This window comes from Cavia porcellus, unplaced genomic scaffold (assembly GCF_034190915.1).
Source record: "Cavia porcellus strain 051 isolate PalLab524CR breed Dunkin Hartley unplaced genomic scaffold, mCavPor4.1 scaffold_29, whole genome shotgun sequence".
In the NCBI taxonomy this organism is placed as follows: domain Eukaryota; kingdom Metazoa; phylum Chordata; class Mammalia; order Rodentia; family Caviidae; genus Cavia; species Cavia porcellus.
Window position 1 is genome coordinate 45,969,939 of NW_026947512.1, and position 19,120 is coordinate 45,989,058.

The window sequence follows — 19,120 nt, forward strand, 5'->3', positions numbered from 1 at the left end:
ATTGGTATTTTCACTGTAACTCATACAGGAATTTATTTCTGATGGATCCTTTAGTTTTTGTAAGCAAGTACACAGCCAGTGGAAAATATTGATGTTTATTCTAAATACACAATCCATATTAAGAATTTATTACTTTATTAATATTTTATGTTCCTGCTAAATACACACTGTATAATAGAATAAGAATCCCTGAGAAAGCAGCAAGACCACTGAGATGTCAACTATGTCCTACAAAAAGCCCAGGAAAGCAAAACACATGTGCTGTCATGGTGTATGGAACATGCTTGTCATGTGTGCAGACTGCCTTAGGTGTGACAATTGAAGGAAATATTGTTTAATGTAAAGTGCTATTAGTATTATCATTGTAGTTCACATAAGAATTTGTGGTGTTCTTTTTTAGACAGTACACCAAATACAGTCAATGTTGAAAGTTTTGATGCTTTTTAAACACTCAGTAAATATTAAACATTTAATACTTTATTTTTGTGATTTTTTTCCTGTAAGGTACTCATTTTTAAATAAAACTCACAAAATCAAAATTAGTAATTCATCAATAGAAATGTTCTAAAGAATAAATGTGGTTCTGAAAGATCCATGTTTCTGGACCTTTAAGACAAAATTAGACTTACACTTCCACTAACAGATCAAGAAAGAAAAGACAGAATATCAGAATGACTGCTTCAGAAAAATCATCTGATACAACTAAATACCAGTTATTGAAAATCAAGAAGAAGAAGAAGAAAAGGAAGAAAAAGAAGACAAATTTTTAACCCAATAAACAGCATAAGACATATAACCTCCAGCAATACTATCTTCATTAAAGCTCAAATATTTCATCCCTAAAATAGGAACAATATAGTGACACCTGTCTTCACTGCTCTCATTCAACATTTGTATTGGATCTTGTAGCAAGAACAATTAATCAATCTCAGATTAAAAGGACGTGTTAAGTGAAATAAATTAAACACACACGTGCAAATATCACAGTTTTTAAAATATGAGAACTCCAGAGTTTAATAAAAGCAAGAAAAAATAGATAGTAGGAATTAGGGAGATGGGTCTTTCTCAAACGAGAAGGGGGCCAGAGATGGATGGTGGTGGGAAGGAATGGAGGAAAAGGGGATTTAAAAAGTAATTAAGATGTGTTATGTGTATTACCAACTCCACACAAAGAATGTAAACATTATGAACTGAAAATATATACTAATAAAAAGTTAACAATAAAATAAAAGAATATTCTATGTAGAAAAATCTGAAAGAATATACAAAAAAGTAGGAAGACTGTCACTTCAGTAACATTACAAGTTGTAAGATCAACATAAACAAGTACACTGACTTTCTAGATATCAGAACAAACATGGAAACTGAAAACAACTCTAGCAGTAATTGCTATAAGACTATAAAAATATACAGGATCTGAATGACAACACTACCAATATTGATGAAAGACATTCATAATATATCAAATAAATGGGAGGCTTACTTAAGTCACAGATTACAAGAACCAACCCAGTAAAAAGATCAATTCTCTCAAAATCAATCCATAGGTTAAGCATAATTTTCATCATGATCCTAAAAAAAGTTTGTACATAGTGTATGTTTGTCTAAAATTTATAATGAAAACCACAATGCAGTCAAATAATTAAAAATTACCTCAAAAGGATAAAGTGGATTGAATCACTGTAATAACATTAATACTTAAGACACAGATATAGCAAAAAGAAATATATGGCAATAATAAAAAATATACACAAAAGAGGATTAAATGGAGTGAAATTGCCCACTCAAGTATGTTCCACTGATTTTTCAACAAAGGTACAAGAATAGTTGTATGCAGAAAGATAATCTTTGCTATAAATAGCTCTAAAACACTCACAGGTCCACAGTCAAGAGAATGAACCTGTATTCAAGCCTCACACTTTACATAAAATTATACTAAACCAAATACAGAACTAAACAGAAAATAGAAAACTATAAAATGTTTAGAAGAAAAGCAGAAATTAGACTATATAGAATTCTCATGTGTGACACCAACCACTACCACTATTCATTAAAGGAAATGTTGGTAAATCATAATGTAAAGGATGAAAATTCACATTTTTAATCTCCTAAAACTCCTAATACATGTCTTCTTTAGGTAGATGATTGTTGTGTGCTAGATTTCAAGTCAGGCTTTTCTGTGCAAAATGCTTTTGGTATTTAGTATATTATTCTTGGATTTGTGATCAGTTTTCCCCAAAACTTTGTGGAGAAGACAAGCATTCTTCTTCTTTCCAACTCTAGTGCCTAATCCCCATAAAGTACGTTAATCTGCAGTGGAGAGGTCAACCCTTACCTTCAGAAGGGAAGAGTGAGCATGCAGTTTTCCTGACTTGTAGGAATACGCCTGGAAGTCTTGGTCTAAGTCTGGCCTAATTCAGTAAAAACAATAACAGTTCATTACAATTTTTTAAAATAAAAACTACTGCAATAATGAAATTAAGCAAAATTTGCTTCCAAATTTTAACATTTTCTTGTATCAGTACACATTTGCAATACATGAAATTTACATTCGTTTTAGGGAATAGCTGCAGGTATATAATACAGCCTGACTCTTGTTTTAAAACCCCTTTCCCTTCCTCCACACTTTCTGCTCTCCTGCTCTAAATCCCTTTTTCCACGTTCATTCTTGTGTTTATTGTTATTATTTTTAGCTCATTGTTATGACGTAGATGTTTACCTTCATTGTCGGCATTTGATACGTGACACCTCGTTAAGCTTGTGTGAATGATTTATTTCACCTAACATTATCTTAGGTGCATCCATTTTCCTACAGGTGTCTCATATTAATCCTTGTGTATAGCCAATAGTCTTGCGTTATGTACACCTATTTTTAATTTTATAGACTCAAGATCTAAAAACTAAAGACCAAGTTCTCTATTACCTTGCTTCGTTTATGATGACATATAAGTGTATATAAAAATATTACCAAGTATAACCAAAAAGCACCATGCCAAATGGAATGAATTTAAAATAATCAACTAACTTATACATACATGCGCATTGTCACAGATTAGTCAGTGTCGCTAGATTTCTACCATAGGTTTAGATATAACTATCAATGCATCCAATAGCATCAAAACTACATTAATATTTGCTAGTAACAAATAGATGATAGAGCAAATAACACTGTTATAAGGTCCGAGAGTTTTGGTGGTTATTTTTAACAGGGAAAGAAGGAAAAAAGGAGGGAGGGAGGGAGGGAGGCAGGAAAAAGGAGCGAGAGAAGGAAGGAGGGAGACAGAGAGAAATTATTATTTTACCCTGGTCTTCATTGTGATGCTGCTAAAAGCAACATGTACACACTTAGCACCTTAAGCAACTATCCTGCAAATGTTTCTGGAACATGCAGCTCCATTGTGGTTCCATGTGGACTAAGGAAAAGGCATAGCTTCTTTGTGTCACACACATTTCTGAGAGCAGAGGCAAAAGTAATCTATAGAAATGCACAATAGATGTTAATACCTCTGGTGTTAATGACTTTGATTAGAAGCATATAGAGTTTTGCTTAGATTTCACACCCCAAAACATTTTTTTTATAAAACTTATCTTTATTTGTTACCTCTTAAAGCAGAATGTGACCTGGCACTCCATTTCCATTCACAGGCCTTGTCCTGAATTATTTTTTAAACAGCAATGCAGTATACCTAAGAAGTTTAGTTTATTCCTCTAAACAGTACTTTGTTTTGGAAAATAAGCCCTAAAACATTTTTATTGACAGGTTTAATAAATTATGACCCTTCAGGAAAGAAAATGATTATTAAGAAAAAATCTGCCAGCAGTATTACCAGGAGACTGGTTTTCTGAAGACTCTAACCATCAAGAGGCATTTTCAAAGCAAGATTAGAATCGCAGAGCACTCACTTTCCTTCACCACTGCTTCACTCTTCACATGAGCTCCACTATTTCTCATTCCTTACACATTTTCCTGTGTGCAATTCCAATATGTTATTAACATAAATAACTATAACTTGGGGATTTAAAATTAAAAGTTAGAAAAAGAGAAAAAAACACCCTGGAAAGCTTTTAAAAGAAAAACTGATTTTATCAGTTCATTCAAGGAAAATTAATAGATATAGTATTCAAGAAAAAATTATTAATCTGGGCACAAATAACTGGATAGTGAATTTTCATCCAAGAGCAAAGTTACATGTTTATAAGAGCATGCACATAAATGGGGTGGCAGAAATACAAAAGCAGAAATAACTTCCAAAACAAGGAATTATTAAAATCTGACAGCCCCAGGCCAATGCTATAGCCCTCCCTGGAACCTGAGTCTGAGCCTGGAGGACTTGGGAATTGACTGCCCCACCCTAGTCCCTGGGCTGTCTGCCATAGGGCAACAGAACTGACAACCAATGGATTGATCAGATTGAAGACAAGACCAACACTCAGAGGGATAGTTTTGATCCAGGACTAAAGTGAACGCTTCTACAGAAAGTAGGTGAGAAACAGCCTTGGGACATAGGCTTGGAGAGAGTGAGAGCTAAGTAGGGATTTTCTGGGATCCCTGGACTCAGACCAGAATGATCCTGGGGCCTGTCATCTGTTGTGATAGGCCAAATTCAGTGGGAGTGACTGTGAGCGGGGTGGCCCTGGAGAAGAAGGAATTTAATCTGGTGGTATGTTTGAACGTTGGCACTGCTGCCAGCTAAAAAAAGGGCTGTAAAACATGAGGGCCCAGAACAGAAAAGAGTAGGAGTCCATAAGAACGTTTAGAATAGAAATGAAGGAGATTAAAAATATAAATGAAAGTATGGGTAGCAGAAGTGACCAACACAAAGATATGGTATGAAACATGGAGGCCAAGGCTGTGCTCCATGATCAATCAGCGTGAGACACCTGAAAGACAAAAAGGGAACAAGAAAAATAGAGGCAACAGTTCCTAGATGACTTAAAGAAGTCTAACATGAGTAATTGGAATCAGAGAAAAACCAGAATATAGCACAAAGGACATATAAAAACATGTTTATACAAGTAATAGCACAAAAGTTTCCAGTGGAAAAAGAATTTAATATACAGATAAGTGAAGCATATAGAAACTTCAATAATCATGGTCTCTCTCTCTCTCTCTCTCTCTCTCACACACACACACACACACACACACACACACACACAACCCCAACCAACCAAACAAAAAACACTCCATGCTTACATACTAATTAAAATACCAGAAATATAACACCAGAATCTAATCTTAAAGGCTGCTAGAAACAATAAAAGAAAACCATATCAGAGTAAAACAGATTTCTCAACACATACTTTAAAGGCAAAGAGAGCAAGGATTGAAGTATTTCAAACTATTAAAGAACACAGATTCCAACCCAGACTGATATATACTAAAAAATTACCCTTCAGAATGGATGGTGAAATAAGACAGTTCCATGATAAAGAAAACCTAAGAAAATTCATGATCACCAAACCAACACTCTAAAAATGTCTCAAGGACATCCTAGAAGAAAACAATAAACCTAACAATGCCAAAAGATCCAATAAAAGAGTACATAAGTAGAGAAAGTAATTAAGTAGAAAGGAAAGAAAACAAAGTATCAACAGTAAATTAGTACAATGACAGGAACAAGTCAATACCTATCAAGTATAACTATTAATGTAAGTGGACTCAACTCACGAGTCAGAGAATGGATTGAGAAATAAAAATCTATCAGTGTGCCATATACAAAGGACATATTTTACAGAAAAATCTGTAGATTAAAAATTTAAAAATCAATATTATGCATAACAAGAACTAGAAGTAGCTATCCTGTTTTCAGAGTAGATTTCAAGCCAAAGCTGATTAAAAGAGACAAAGAAGGATGTCACATATTGAATAACAGAACTATTCAACAGGAAGAGATAACAATTACAAACACACATGCTCCAAACCATGGTGCATTTGACTTTATAAAACAAACTCTAATGAACATAAAAGATCAGATAAACATTGATATAATTATAGAGGGGGATCTCAATGCTCTACGATTACAAATAGATCAATCACACAGAAAAATCAACAAAGAAATAGAGTTGCACCAAACCTACAAACAAACGGACCTAAAAGATATATACACAGTGCTCCACCCAAAAACAGAATAAACATTACTATTGGCTGTACATGGGCCTTTCTTCAAAATAGACCCACAAATTAGCATCAGGGCTAACAGAAGACAAAAGAATTGAAATTTTACTGTGCAGATTATCAATCACAGAGCAATGAAACTAAAAGTCAATAGTGAAAGAAAGCACAGAAACTATGCAAACATGGAAATTAAAAATAATACATTCTTGAATCATGAATGGGTCAGAGAGAAAATTGAGGAAAAAAATAACAGTTTCTACAATTAAGCGATAGTACCAGAACTTAAGGGAAATAATTACAGCAATCCTAGGAGGGAATTTTATACAGCTGAATGTCTAAGTCAGAAAAATAGACTAGTCCCAAATAAATGATTCAGTGATGCATTTCAAGGTCTTAGCAACACCAGAAAAATTCAACCGTAGAGCTTATACAAGGAACAAAATTATAAAGATTGGAACAGAAATTAATAAAATGAAGATTAAAATAAATACAAAGGATAGGAGAATTGACAAGTTGGTTCTTTGAAATAATAAATAAAATATACAAATTCTGAGCCAATCTTACCAAAGGAAAGAATAAATACAATTAGAAATAAAAAGGTGAAAAGACACTTCTGAAATCCAAAAAATTATTAGTAATTATTTCACAAACATATATGTCAAACAAATCGAAAACTCAGAAGAAATGAAGTGATTCCAGATGCATATGAATTACCAAAACTAAACCATAAGCACTTAAAAATCTTGGACATCCAATAATGGACAATAAAATTGAAACAGTAATAATGATAAAAACTACCAACTAAGAAAAGCCCAGAACTTGTTTGATTCACAGTCAAATTCTACGAGAACTTCTGGGAAGATCTAACACCAATATTCCTCAAATTTTTCAATGAAATCAATTCAGGAAGGGGTACTTTCAAAACGATTCCTGGAGGCTATTATTATCCTGATCCCCAACCATATGAAGATCTAACCAAAAAAGATAACTATAGGCTAATTTCTTTAATCAATATACATGCAAAGATTGTTAAGATACTGGCAAGTAGAATGTGACAAATAATCACACACTATGATCCTAGAAATGCAAGAATGATTCAACACATGCAAATCAGTAAGTATAATTCATCACATAAAAAGAAGCAAGGACAAAAACCACATGATCATCTCAGTAGACGCAGAAAAGGCCTTTGACAGACTGCAACATCCATTTATGATAAAAATCCTGAAGAAAATAAGCATAGAAGGGCCTTATCACAGCATGATGTAAGCCATTTATGACCAATTAACTGCCAACATTATATCAAATGGAGAAAAGCTGAAAGCCTTCCATCTAAAATCAGGAAAAAGACAAAGATGTCATTATCACCACACTTGTTCAGCATAGTCCTTGAAACATTGGCCAGAGCAATCATGAAAGAGAAATAAAAGGGATATATATAGAAAAAGATGAAGTAAAAATGTCATTATTTGCAGATGATGTGACCCTTTACTGAGAAGACTAAAAAAAACTACCAAAGAGACTTGTAGAACTGATAACCAAATTCAGCAGTGTATCAAGATACAAAATAAACACACAAAAACCCATAACATTCCTATACACTAAAATAAGGAACTCACAGAAAAAGAAATTAGGAAAAAAATAGCATTCACAGTAGCATCAAAAAGATTAAGTACTTGGGTAATAACCTAACTAAAGACATGGAAGACGTCTAAAATGAACATTACATCAGATTGAAAAAAGACAAGTGAGGAGGACATTAGAAAATAGAAAAATATCCTGTTTCTGATTAGGCAGAACCAACATAATCATCTTACCCCGGAAAGAATCCCAAAACTGATATACAGATTTAATGCAATCTCAATCAAAATATCAATGTCATTTCTCACAGAGCTAGAGAAAACAACTCTAATGTTTATATGAAATCAGAAGCTACTGCAAAGAGTTAAAGCAATCCTGAGTAGCAAGAGCAAAGCAGATAGTATCATAATTCCAGACTTGGAGTTACATAAAAAGTTACAGTGATTCAACAGCATCGCATAAAACACACATGTGGATCAGTAAACAGAAAAAAGAAGCAGAAACAACCCCAGGCCCATACAGCCATCATCAAAGGCAAGGACTTTCTGAGAAATAGGATCATAACTAATTTAAAAAACTTATGCACAGCAAATGAAACAACTAAGATAGAGAAGAGCTAAGCTACACAATGGGATGAAAAGTTTTGCTACCTAGTTCATGACAGAGGTCTAACATCAAGAAATATGTAAGAAATTTAAAAAACCCAATATAAAAATGGGCATCTGAAATGAAGACATTTCTCAGAAGAGATACAAATGACCAATAAATATATATAAAAAATTTATCATCTCTGGTCATCAGAAAAATGCAAATTAAAACTACACTGAGATTCCATCTTATCCTAGAAAGAATGGATGCCACCAGAAAAATATCTAATAGGAACAAATGATGGTGAGATCCTGGAGAAAAAGAAACTCTTCTATATTGTTGATGTGAATGTAGACTAGTGCAACCACTGTGGAAGTCAGTATGGAGGTTCCTCAAATATCTAAAAATAGAAATTCATTTTGACCCAGCTATTCTCCTTATCGGTATCTCCCAAAAGTCTTAAAGTTATCATATGACAGGAATAGATGCATATTCACATTTGTAGCGGCACAATTTGCAATAACTAAATCTTGGAAACGATCCAAATCATCCATATCTTAGTTCTTTGAAAATAAAGATTTGCAATATTATGTTAGTTCCTTTTTTGTAAGACTTTTTGGTTTATATCTTCTATAGATATAAACTAGAGAAACTACTCTGAAGATAATGATATACATTATAGTATAACTATTATTTGATACTGAAATATAGTTTTATTTTTTAATAAATTAGAAAAGAAAAAAATCTAACAGCTGTTGGGACAAGTGTAATTAAAACTACAACATCTTAGTTTGCAAGTTTATTCACCTCGATATTCAAAAGCACAATTTTTTCCTCTACATGAAAGAAGAGTCTAGCTTAGAGAAATAATAAAAATGCAAATGGTTATTCAAAGCAGTATCTCTTATAAGGAAAAGAAAGGAACAAATCAAATCTTTAAAATAAAGCAGCATGGATCTTCAATAAAAATTAACAGCTCAAAGAAGTCAATTCATATTAAAAAATTCTCAAAACTGAATGATATGGTAGTTATAACTAAGTTATTCAATACATATGACCAGGATAATTTGTTTATTAAGAACTGAAATGGTAGAAAAGCAAACATGGAGTACAAATATTGATTAAATGTACATGAAAATATTTGGAACTAGTTACAGACAAAAATGTAATAAGAAAGCAGACACTAGGGTGAAAATACACTTCTCATAGAACTGGAAAATTGGAAAGAAGAATAAAAATAAATAATTTGATAAAGAAAATCTTTACTTTTTGAAATAAGGAGTTAAGATAATCTGGGAGGATTAAGGATATACAATGATGCTAGCATACACACACGTTTACACACCATAACATATACCAGAAAACTCATTTAATATAGAATACATCAGATTACAAAACTGTATACAAAAGAATATGACACATAAATTCTATTACCAAAATGCTATTCTACTATGACAATAAAAGACACAGTCAGATTTATGCATGGATTCTGAAAGCAAGACATTAAATATATTGAAAGAAATATGAATTTATTGTAATTATACAATAGCTGGATCACCAAATGAATTATATTAAAATGAAAAATGAGGCATTGACAAACCATGAAACAGCACTCGTATGTCTTGGAAAATGCAATGCAAATATCAAGTAATGAAACCTAAAGAAATGTTAGATATGTTCAGTGAAAAACAAATACATCATAGATTATTTTGATATCAATTCAAGATGTAAAAGATATTAAGAGAGAAATCTTGGAATTTATAAAATGAGTAAAGTTCATTTATAAAATTTTATTTTTATAGCAATAACAAAATCAGAAGACAAATTAATAGAGCATCACATTTGCAACATACAGAAAAGAAAGATTTAATCCACAGAGCAAGTAAACTCCTGGAAATTGATAGAGGTAGAAAAAACAAAAGAAAAAATAAAACAGAGATTGAAAGTAAAGAACCCAAATCTAACAAATAAACATAAAAACTCAGAAGAAAAAACAAAATCTGAGTTAAATGGCAAAACTGAACACACTCCATTTCTTCAAGACAAAAACTTCAAAGCTGCATGAACAAGATGATACATACTTTTGTGACCCAAGATAAATAAGCTGTGTAACAGAATATGCAAAATTGTACCATTTATTTCATTTGCAATGGCTGTTTGATTGTGTCAAGTTGAGTAAGAGAAGCTCAAACTCAACTAAGTTGGCTAAACAATTCCATACCCACGGACGTGGAAGACCCACCCTAGAGTGAATTGCCCCATAGATGCTATAAACAGTAAACAAAGAATGACAGATTTGCTTCTGTCCAGGCTTTGCCTTCACTTTGGATGTCACCTACTGGCTGCCTGTACAGACTCTTCAGCTTCCGGTGCGATCTTCTACCTTTCAGGTGTAGACTCTTTCCTCTTCCACTGAAGACCCATCAGCCTCCTTCTAAGGACTTGCCTGGGACACTGCAGTGAGTGTCCAGATCTTCGACTAGATCCTTCAGTCTCCAGTGCAAAAAGACCCTCTGCACTCTTCCACATCTGACTCTGTGCGCAGCACTCTAAGCCAAACTTATAAATTCTTAGGTATTTGTACATTTTGCATTATATCTATTTCTCTAGTAAACACTGACTGATATACCATTTAAAGTAAGACTCAAAGCATTATGAGTTTTATAGACCTCAATATTAACAGATGAATGAGAATAAAACAGACTTTATGAAGCACTGTAATTATGATTGGCAATGAGCATAAGAGAAGTGAATTAGTCTGGAAATTCGAATAATGAGATTTCACTATTATCTGCCACATACATTCTTTGTTTTAAATATGTAAACAAAATGCTTATACCTACAGCAATCATTGGAGGAATCTAAATGTTATTATTCTCAGATTTTTTTGCATTGTTAGCCGTTCAACTGAAAAACTGTAATAAAGTATAAACTCTGAATAAGCAGCCTCACATAGGAAAATCCAAAACTCTAAACTCAGACACACAGAAATTGAAATGAAGATGAAAAAAAATTTCAGCACATTATGCATGCTTTTGGGGATCTAAATTGCTATTATTGCTTCAGAAAGTAATGTGCTTTTGAGGTTGTTCAGATTAACTCAGTTTATACTTTGATCCAGAAAGTTTGTAAAACAAAAACTCTGTAGACTTATGTACCTATAAGAAAATGTGTGTAGATGTTTATTTCAGAAATTTATTATTTCAACCCTTTTAATAACTTAATTATCTAAGAATTTTATATACTATGGAATTGTATCTACCAAACAAATGAGTTAAAATTACATGGAGGAAAAGCACTATAAATTACTAAATAAGAACTGCTAGCTTAACACACCACCTGTTTGTGAAGAATAAAGTAGTTTTCACGAATTTCCATGTTTTATGTAAAGGAAATCTTAAAGTATGTCAAAAGGTATAAAAGATAACATGGATTTCCTTATAGGGTGAAAATGGGAGAAAATTAATAGATTAAAAGTATATACTGTAGCAAAGTGAGGAAAATGGTTTTGCAAAATTAAGTTAAATTCTTAGGGCATATAAATATGTAAAATCATGATAAGTACAGATGATCAAAATTAAATGTGGATAAAATTACTTCTATAGTTCGTCACTGGTGATTATGTTTTAGGGTTATACAGTCAATTCCATTTATCAAATATGCATTAGTACTTACTCTTGAAGAGAATTTGTCTCAAATATTCATTTATAAAATCTAAAGATGAAGAACTTCATGTTTAATGTATGGTGAATCACAAGGAAGAAATAACATTTGAAATAAATATAATATCTATGCTCTGGTGTAAGCTCAACTTAGCATAGAGAAATCCAAAGTATAAATAAAGAGATACAGAATTCTTGCAAAGGGAGAAAATACCAAGAGATGGAGAAAGTAGAGAGATAAAAGAGGGAAAGGAGATGAAAAAAGAATTGAAATGTGCCATGTACAGGTAAAAACTTCCCAGGAGAAATATAATCACTACATGCTGAAAATGTACACACACACACACACACACACACACACACACACACACACACAGAGACACACACGTGCCACGCTTGCAACCCTGAAAAAAATCCTTGAAATGTTAGTGATTATAAAAATGTCACACCATAAAAGCAACTGTATAAAAAGAATGACTACTTACTGTTTTTTAAGGTGTAGAGTATAGCTTTTCTGATCAATATCGATGATATAAGTCATCTGGAGTAAAGGTTTCAGAAAGTAATCATTAGAAATTCCAACTTCTAAAAATTAAAAAGTTGTAACTTTAAAAAAAGTATGTACTTGTTCACATAAAAACATGTATCTTACACGTTGAAATTATATCCATATATTATTCTAGATTTTCTCAATCTTGAATGTATAAAATAATTATAATTAAACTTAAATCAGAGTCTAAAAATTGAGTATAAATCATTCATCTTTATTACGCATGAGATTTCATTTTAAGATGAGGATTATATTTAAAAATATTTAGTGGTCACTGTCAAAATGTAAATTTTATCTTATTTTCTACTTTATAGTTTACAGTACAAATGTGGTGAAAGTCAAATAATAAGACATGGTTTTTCCTTTTAAGATTAAAGGACTTAACACCTAGCCAAAGAAGTGCTAATATCTAACAGTCTTTATCTCTTGTTCTTTTTTTTAAAGTACTACCAGTGATGAAATGCAGGGCCCTCACATTGAAGTACATCCCCAGCCCATTTTTATGTTTTATTTCCAAGACAATGTCCCAAGACATGTTTATGTTTTATGTTTTATTTTTATGTTTTATTTCCAAGACAAGATCTCCCTGAATCACTAAATGTTCAAAAATCTCCTGGGCAAAGTTAGCTCTTTTAGTTAGTGTCTGTCTTGCTATGCTGACAGGGCTGGCCTGATAATCACTGGAAGTCTTTTTTTGTTTGTTTACTGAATTCTCAAAGTCAAGTTATTCCTCATAGATTTTGTTGCTAGGATAAGCCAGCGACTCAACATGTAGTGACATGCAGATTGAGTTTATAGGGAGTTCATCAAAAATGTTTCTAGCAGTCCTGATGCTTGAGTACATTCTCTATCTGTTGCTACACTGTATTTTCCATGATAAATAACCTCATGATCGATTGTCTTGGTTACTTTTCCCTTCTTGCTGGGACAAAATGCTCAACACCCAAAATTAAGGAAAAAATAGTTTATTTAGCTCACAGTTTGTGGAAGTTTCATTCCATAATCAATTGACTCCAAGACAGGGTGGCATGGCACAGGTGCAACAATTCAAAGAAGCAGAAGGGATCAGGGATTTAGTTCAGCAGCATAAGTGCCTGCCTGGCAAGCACAAGGTTGATCTCGAGTACCATAAAACAAACAAAAAAGTAGCATAAGATAGCAAAAGTAGCAATAACAAAACAGTGAGAGAGAAAGCATCTTTCCCTCTCTTATATTGTAAGCAGGTTATCCCCTCATAGGGTGAGTATAGCACTCACATCATGTCAGTGCCCTCTTCTTGCATAGGATGAGGATAGGGCTGGGGATTTAGCTCAGTGGCATAAGTGCTTGCCTTGCAAGCATGCAGTAGTGAGTTCGAGCCCTGGTACCGATAAAAAAAAAGGTGGAAGCATAGGATGAGGATATTTACAAAATGAAGATCCTAGCCCCCTGCTGAGTTATTTCATTAAACTTCTAAACTTCTCAAATTGACATGATATATCAACCATTACAATCCACCCCTTTCAACTTGGCAACCAGACACATCTCTTTAATCTGGTTTCCACATACAAAGACATGTTTATTCTTAACATTTCACAACTTGACCATTATAACACAGCTTTATAAATTCTTAAGAACCAGTCTTAAGTCTATCAATATTTTATTAAATTACATCTATAACATTATGCCTTGGGACCCCCAGAGACTCATGTACAACCCTTTATGCAAAAGGCCTTTAGTCTATCTGCAGAAGTTGCCAAAGTTCTAATAGTTTCAGTACTGCTGAAAAGTCCAAGTCCAAAGTCTCCTCCAAGATGTAAGGCAAACTCTTAGCTACAACTCTTCTACAAGTGAAAACGAAGTTAAACATTTCCAATATTTAATGGCACAAGATAAACACTTTTATTCTAGATGCAGGAAATGGGAATACAATGAATTGGGACCAAAGTAGATCCAAAATCCAGATGGGCGAACATTATGTTCTGCAGTTCCACGTGCAATCTTTAGCAATCTGTGGCATATTATGAGCTCCAAAGCGTCTGGAAGGCCTCCAGTGGTTGAAGGTATCAGGGTTTCTCTCTTGGGCCCACGTTGCTCCCCCTTGCAACTTCCCTTAGATGATCCACATTTCTGGCTTTTCCAAACTTCTGGGGTCTCCACTGCACGTTTGGCTTCATGCTCAGACCTTCACACACTGCCCTCTCAGGGGTACACTGATTGGCCTCCCAGGCCTTCTGAAACCAAGGTGGGAGCCTTTTTAACCACACAACTCTTGCATTCTGCATGCACCTAAAGTCAGAAACACACAGATGATGCCAGGGTCTGTTACTGCTGGAGCAGTAGCCAGGCTTTTCTCTCTTCTCTGTAGGAGTCAAGTGTCTGGATCACTGGGCACTCTGAATCCAAGCCTGAGGAACAAGTTTTCTGTGCTGCCACTATTTTGGAACATGGTATTCTGCAGTTTTTTCCTCAAAGCAGTCTTTCACTTTTGTAGTTTTGAATCTGTAAAGGATGAAGACTTGCTGCTTCTTGTGATTTCCTCCAGCCATCTTTTGTATTCTCCTATTCCTTATCAGCAATTGAGATCTCATCAACTTTGCAGTCCAAAGCTTTACAAGAGCTTCCTTCCTGGCCAAACTCACATTTTAAGTCATTTTGCTGGCTCTTTGCTCTTGATTCTCAACATACGTATGGCTAAAAGCCTCCAACAACAGCCATGTCACCGTCTTAACGTTCAATTGCCTTGAAATTTCCTCTTCCAGATTAATTAGTCTGCCACCCTTAGTCGCAGAAAAAGCTTCTGGACACAAGAAAAATGCAGACAAAATTTCTGTCAAGCCATAACACACATTGTCTGGACTCTAGCAACCAGTGCAGTCCTTCTCAACCAAAATCTCCTGAGCCTGGTCTTTACTGGCTTTCTGTCATTCAGAGTTCTAACCACAATCTCCCATACAGAATTGCGTAAGGCATTTCAACTCTACTCTTCCAGGCCACATCTCTCAACCTTTCTAACTTTTCCCATAAGCCATTCACAAAAGGCCTTGAACCACATCTTCAGATATAATCACAGCAATGACCCCACTTCTCTGGTACCAAATTCTGTGCTGGTCACTTTTCTCTCATTGCTGGGACACAATATGACACCCAAAATTAAGGAAGGAAGATTTATTTAGCTCACAGTTTGTGGAAGTTTGAGTCCATAATCAGCTGGCTCCAAGATAGGACAGTATGGCGGATGAGGAACAGTCCAAGAGGTAGATGACAGCAAAAGCAGCAAGAGCAAAAAAAGGTGTGTGGGGGGGGCAAGCATCCTTTCTTTATATTGTGAGCAGGCTACCCCTACAAGGGGTGTGCAGCTCTCCTACTATCTCTGGGTCATCCTCTTGCCCAGGATAAGGATGTTTACAAAGGGAGGACCCTGGCGTCCTGCTGAGACACTTAGTTAAACTTCTAAACTTCTCAAGTTGACATAGTGTATGAACCATTACTGTGACACTCTGTAGGGTCTAGTCATCCCAACAAATATCAGAACTGGGGGAAACAGTTCAGTCACTTAAATACAATCATATTTTAATCAAAGTCCCTTGAATAAATTGCTCAACTTTTATGAATATTTTCTATTATTGATGTCAATCAGCTTTTTTTTTGGGTGGGGGGGGGGACCAGGGATCGAACTGATGGTTGCAAGCTTGCAAGGCAGGCTCTTATGCCACTGAGCTAAATCCTTGGCCCTTAACCAATATTTGAATAAACACTGCTTATGTGCTAGGGAACTGGATTGACAATTTCTGTAATGTTAGTTTTCATTTTATATATGCTGAGGGCATTTTATGTCTTATAATTTTAAAATTGTTGTATGTCCCCAGTGAACTGAAAAGTCTATCATTAAGTCATGATTGTTACTCTTCATGATGGCATGTATGTGCCGTCAGAAGTTATTATCATGGTTAACTGTGGTGAGTGGCTGAAACTGGAGATTGACCACATGTTGGAGGCTAATGCAAGGCAAATCCTGAGAATACAGAGAGCCTGAGGTGAACCACATAATCAAGCTGTTCCATCTCTGAGAATGCAAGGTGTCTAGCCAAGCTGGGCAAACAAGTTTCTAGGCAGAGGGGCTGAAATTTACATCAACTTGCTAAATGTATAAATAAATGTGCTGCAGTGGTTGGGCAATTCCTTTTCCTCCCATTTGAAGAGAGGGCTCCACCTAATCCTAGCTTTTTGTGTCTTGTCTTCATGTCTTCACTCTCTTGCTACCCTTCATGGTTCTCACCCCACGAAGTTCAAGAGCTCCATGGGTTGTGGGACAATGGCGCCTGGGCAAGGACCCAAGGTATGAGGAAATTCATCATTTAGCACATGAGGACACCTCTAGTGTGTGCACAAAAGGGAGAGAGCTGTATCGATACTCAGTACTGAGCCCTTCAATATCAGTACCAATAGCATGCATACTGTGCCCATATGAGGTATAAAAATGGAGTAAAATGGGTTCTCATGTTGTCATCTTGATTCCTGTATTCACTTTCTTCTTGTGCATTTGGATTAGAGTGCCTTAATGGTCAAAGTTTATTGAGATGACCACAAAGTATTTGGCTTGGAGCACTATTTTAAAATCAAGTTTCAAGTGGGAAAAAAAGATAGTAGCCTCCTTGATAGAGTTTAAGACCTTTTGCTTTACTCAATTACATAAAGGAGGAGCTTGGGGACCAAAAGGACCCCTTGTCATTAGAGGAATGTTTCACTGCAAATCCAATTTCACAATGCCAATAACATTATCTAAGACACAAGCAGAAATTCCTGCCTTTTCAGAAATTTTGGTGTATCACAGGTTGGAACTTCCAACTCTCAGGGAGTCTCATTCTCTCTCTTGAGAAACTGGCTGTAAAAGAAGCCAAATGGGCAAAGGAGTCCATGGAGGGTTTTCCACATACCTACCCTGTTACTTCAAGTCCCTAATATGCCAGGACAAATTATAATGTATTCATGAAGCTGTACCCCTTAAGATCTTAAAAGAATTGAAACAAGCTACTGCTACCTATGGCCCTAAATCTCCTTTTACCTTGGGTTTAATGGCACTCCTAGAACAACAAATGATGGCACCAAATGATTGGAAGGGAACAGTTAAAATATGTGTAAGTGCAGAGGATTATTTTGGAAAATAAATTTTTTTGAATTGTGAATGGATCAGCCTGCTTGCAAAACCACACATAGCATGGCCATTACAAATGACATGTTAACTGGAAAAGAGGCCTTTGCTGTCACAAATAATCAACTTACTTTGGAACTGAAAGTATATGAACAAATTAAAATAGCTGCCACAGGGCTTGGAGGGAACTTCCTTCAAAGGGTGACACATCCCTTGATTTGACTTTCATTCATCAGGATGCTGATGAACTATTTCAAGACTTTGTGGCACACTCATTGCAGGCTAGCCAGAGGATTATAAGTGACACGGAGGCTATCAAGTTAACTGCTGCACAACTGGCCTTTGAAAATGCAAATAAATGGTATAGAGAGGCTTTATGAGCCCATAAAAAACAGAGCATGCTGTCTGAGATGATTCACATTTGTGTAGACATTGGCCCTCATATGTAAAGTGTGGCAATTATCACTCAGGTTATTCATCCACAGCCGGAGGAAAGGGAAAGAACATGGGCACTTGTTTTGGTGTAGGAGTGAGGGACATTTTGCCCAAAATTGCTTTGTTGCACCTATAGGGTACCACTATCTATCACTTCAACAAATCCCTTTACTATCTGTCCAAAATATAGATAAAGATATCACTGGGCCACTCAGTGTGTATTCAAAGTTGATGTGGCAGACTGAGCTATACAAGAAAACTTCTAGCAGGGGTTGCCCCAGCCCCCAACATTGTAGGGGGTGCTATAGTGTGGACAGCTTCCTTGCGAGGGCACAGCTCAGCCCTGCTCAGAATGGCAGGTTGAATTCAAGTAATACCTGCATTAACTAACCTTTTACTCTCCATCAAGGTCAGTTAGGCCTCCTCAGGAATTAACTTGGAACCCGTACAGCACCTCTTAGTACTCTTGTCACTGTCAGTCACCTGCATGAGTCATGGCCACTGCTTGGCCAAGTCGCCTTCTATGAAAGCTTGGGAGATTTTTTTTCTCTTAGTGACTCTGCTTAGGCACACTATACACAGTTGAGCACTTTCCTCTGGGGTCCTGCAATCTCCTTGATCAGAAGAAGACCGAGGACTCACTGAGTTATAGGCTGTCACAGCAAAGGTTTTCTTACATCCTAAGTCCTCATTCACCTTGGAGGGCTGGGGCTCTCCTGCTAGCCCATCTACCTTTCTAGTTTTTCATCTCTAAAGGTCAGCTATTGAATATCCAGAAGATTAATGACATTGCATTTTAATAGAGGCAGTAAGCTTAGTATTACCATCAATATGAATATTATGCACGCTAGAACTTAAAATAATATTTTAAGCCATTATTTTCTAGCAACCATGGGTATTCTAGTATTTACATCCTTGTAAAGTGTTAACGAGTGGTTACACATTTTACAAAGAAAATTAGAAATTAAAAACCATACATAACATTGCAGCATGACAATCATGATGAAATTTTCATAACACTCCTGAATTTTCATATTGACATAAAACAGCCTTTGTAA

The 19,120-nt window shown here is 35.1% G+C and overlaps 1 protein-coding gene across 6 annotated transcripts in view; it reads right to left on the minus strand.

Annotated features, from left to right (window-relative positions):
* The window catches only part of LOC100735607 (A disintegrin and metallopeptidase domain 3-like), a 117,354-nt gene that overhangs the window by 94,586 nt on the left and 3,648 nt on the right, over positions 1–19,120 (minus strand). For all 6 annotated transcript variants that reach the window (XR_010044593.1, XR_010044594.1, XR_010044592.1 and 3 more), the window contains exons 3-4: positions 12,432–12,487; positions 2,336–2,411 (exon numbers count right to left, since the gene is read on the minus strand). Coding sequence is in view for 2 of the 6 variants with exons in the window: in XM_023561972.2 (XP_023417740.1) it covers positions 2,336–2,411; positions 12,432–12,487 (132 nt within the window). In the remaining 4 variants the exon portion in view is untranslated. The remainder of the gene's footprint in view (positions 1–2,335; positions 2,412–12,431; positions 12,488–19,120) is intronic.